The sequence below is a fragment of the Opisthorchis viverrini genome (genome assembly GCF_000715545.1).
Source record: "Opisthorchis viverrini unplaced genomic scaffold opera_v5_51, whole genome shotgun sequence".
Classification (NCBI taxonomy): domain Eukaryota; kingdom Metazoa; phylum Platyhelminthes; class Trematoda; order Opisthorchiida; family Opisthorchiidae; genus Opisthorchis; species Opisthorchis viverrini.
In genome coordinates, this window is record NW_008751707.1 from 1,990,279 (window position 1) to 1,992,819 (window position 2,541).

A 2,541-nucleotide genomic window follows, 5' to 3' on the forward strand; every position below is an offset into this window, starting at 1 on the left:
ATATATATATATATATAAACTTCATCTGCTCTTTTCCGTTGAGTGCCGTAAGAAGATCAGCGGGTACGCGGCAAAGCAATAGTTTTTACATAATGGCTTCGGAGTAAAGCTTCTTTTGTTCCTGACGAGTAGGTTTAATGCTCACAGAGTACAACAGACACGAGACCATAATGTTACAAAAAGTTAGCGGTACAGTTGCAGTTATGTTGAAAGCCAAAAACACAATCGAGCAAAAATACCGACCATTACCAAAACCGTCCTCTTCCAGTTCATCAACATTACCGTTACCAAGGGACAGCTCTCCAAAGCAAGAGTAACATCTATAAGCAGACTAGATTGGATCCGATATGAATAGTTTGGAAATGTCCCCACTTCTCCTCGGTATCTTCAACAACGAAACCCAAAATGATAGCTTATACAAGAACTCTGTTATTTGGCCTCAACTAGCATCTTAACATTTTCAACGGAGCGATGAAGAACTGCTTTCATCCCGCTTGCCTAATCCAGACTGACCCAAAGGAAGATACATCACAGCGGTACATTCATCACTAGTCTGGCTTGCGGCTGATACACAGAGGTACACGCACACCTTACAAACCATGAACGAAAGGATAGACCACAGCTGTGAAAAAGTTGTTTTGTTGGCCAGCGTGGCTCTCACAGTAGGGGTGGTAATGAATTGGTAGAACGATGCTTATGAGAAAAAAAGACTAGGGCATTGTGTGAGGCAAGTTAAGGCTTACGGTTAACTTGTTGTCGAGCCGAGTAGAACGGCAACTGGAATTGGTTTGGATTGATAGACGCGGATGATGCTGTGGAGCTTGTTTCAGGACTGCATGCTAGGTTGCTCGAGAAGTTTCGCTGGGCCGAGAGACTGGCATGTCGTTCGCTCACTACATTGGTTTGGATTGATAGACGCGGATGATGCTGTGGAGCTTGTTTCAGGACTGCATGCTAGGTTGCTCGAGAAGTTTCGCTGGGCCGAGAGACTGGCATGTCGTTCGCTCACTACGTTTGAGTTGTTCGGAGGTTGCCAAATACCCGCATTCTGGTGAGGGGAGACACAGCGACCAACCCGACGTCCACGACCAACCACCATGGAATTCGGTGCGTTACCCACGGGACCAAAACCTGGCAGCAGATTCGATATTAAAGGAGTCGGTACTTGTGATGAACGTTTAGCAGCTTCGTTTGCACCTGAAAAAAGTACCGAAAGTGATGAGCCAGATGCGCTATCATTGTCCACGAGCAGTAGCGAAACGCCACTAACAAGCACGAAACAGTTATCATCAGCCTATAATCACAAGATGCAGGAGAATTTGAATATTTGTTATCGCCGTAGAGTAGGAGACTGTAACCTCCGGTTAGAAATGTACATAAGTGTGTTGAAATTGGGGGAAATGCTACAAGGGTACGAATGCAATTCGCATAGGTTCACACCAAACACAAGGCGAAAGAAGGTTGCGAAGTGCCAGCTGATATGTAATTAGTAGGATTGAGCCGAAACAAGCATACATCCGGTCAACAGACTGGTATTGCTCCTATTAAGCATTCAGCTCAAGATAGAGGGCGGAGGTGCATGAAAAGGTTGTCGGAACTAGACCTGGATTCTGTGACAACCGCGCAATTCCACGGCCTAGAGATTGGTACAAAGGAATTCAGACAGTGTTATCGAACCGAGTTATCGGTTCCGATAACATATGCTTTGTGAACCCGGCGGTATAAACAAACGCTAAGCACATCAACAGGAAGTGTCATCTGCCCATTTGGAAAAATTATAGTGACAAAGTTTCCGAAGACTGTTGAACGAGCTGCATGATGCTCTTGACACCAAGCTTTGCGATGACTACAGCAGACAGTTTTCAGTACAATAGCTAGACAGTAAATCACGATCTCCAGCCCCGCAGCCCGTTAGTGAATGAAGAAAAACAGTGACCGAGCAGCACCGTGAAATGAGGATGGCCACTATTGTATCGGTGAAAAGGCCTCAGTTTAAATCCCTGAGGTTCGGTCCATTTGCTAGAATAAGATAGGGAGTTGTGGTGACTGCAACAGACAAAGTTTATTGACCGCATCATTGTGATGTCTGTTAGTGTCGCAAATAGCTGAAAGCAATTTCTGACGTGACTAGTGATGACTTTGAAGCTTCGCTGTCAGATCATGATTTGATGGTTGATGTATCGTTTATATGCCGTAAATAGGCTAACTAGAAGAAACTAGGGGGTGGGTCGCTCTGACAGGTAAATGGTGGGACTAATTCACTGCGGACGGGTTGTGTATCGTAAAATTTATTTAAGGCAGCTAAGTAACATGAAACAGCACTTTCACCAAGAATAATAATCAAAATTGAACCTTTCTTAGTAGCAGCTGTCTTTATGCCCCAGTCCAGGGATACAGAAGCTGCGTTGGAATCTGTCCCATTTAAACGTGGGTTACCTGACATTTCTGTTCCTGTGCCTAATGTGGTTTGCATAACAACCAGAAGATGGGGATAGACAATCCCCGAATTTGATGCGGAACGAATCGAGCATTATGCCCAAG

The 2,541-nt window shown here is 44.9% G+C and overlaps 1 protein-coding gene across 1 annotated transcript in view; it reads right to left on the reverse strand.

The window, feature by feature from the left end:
• Positions 1-1,195, reverse strand: part of T265_13277 (hypothetical protein) — a gene marked incomplete at both ends in the record, with an annotated part of 22,052 nt that extends 20,857 nt beyond the window's left edge. Inside the window, 2 exons of the mRNA XM_009168074.1 lie at positions 744-874; positions 918-1,195. Coding sequence (XP_009166338.1) covers positions 744-874; positions 918-1,195 — 409 coding nt within the window. The remainder of the gene's footprint in view (positions 1-743; positions 875-917) is intronic.
• Between the last annotated feature and the right edge of the window lie 1,346 nt (positions 1,196-2,541).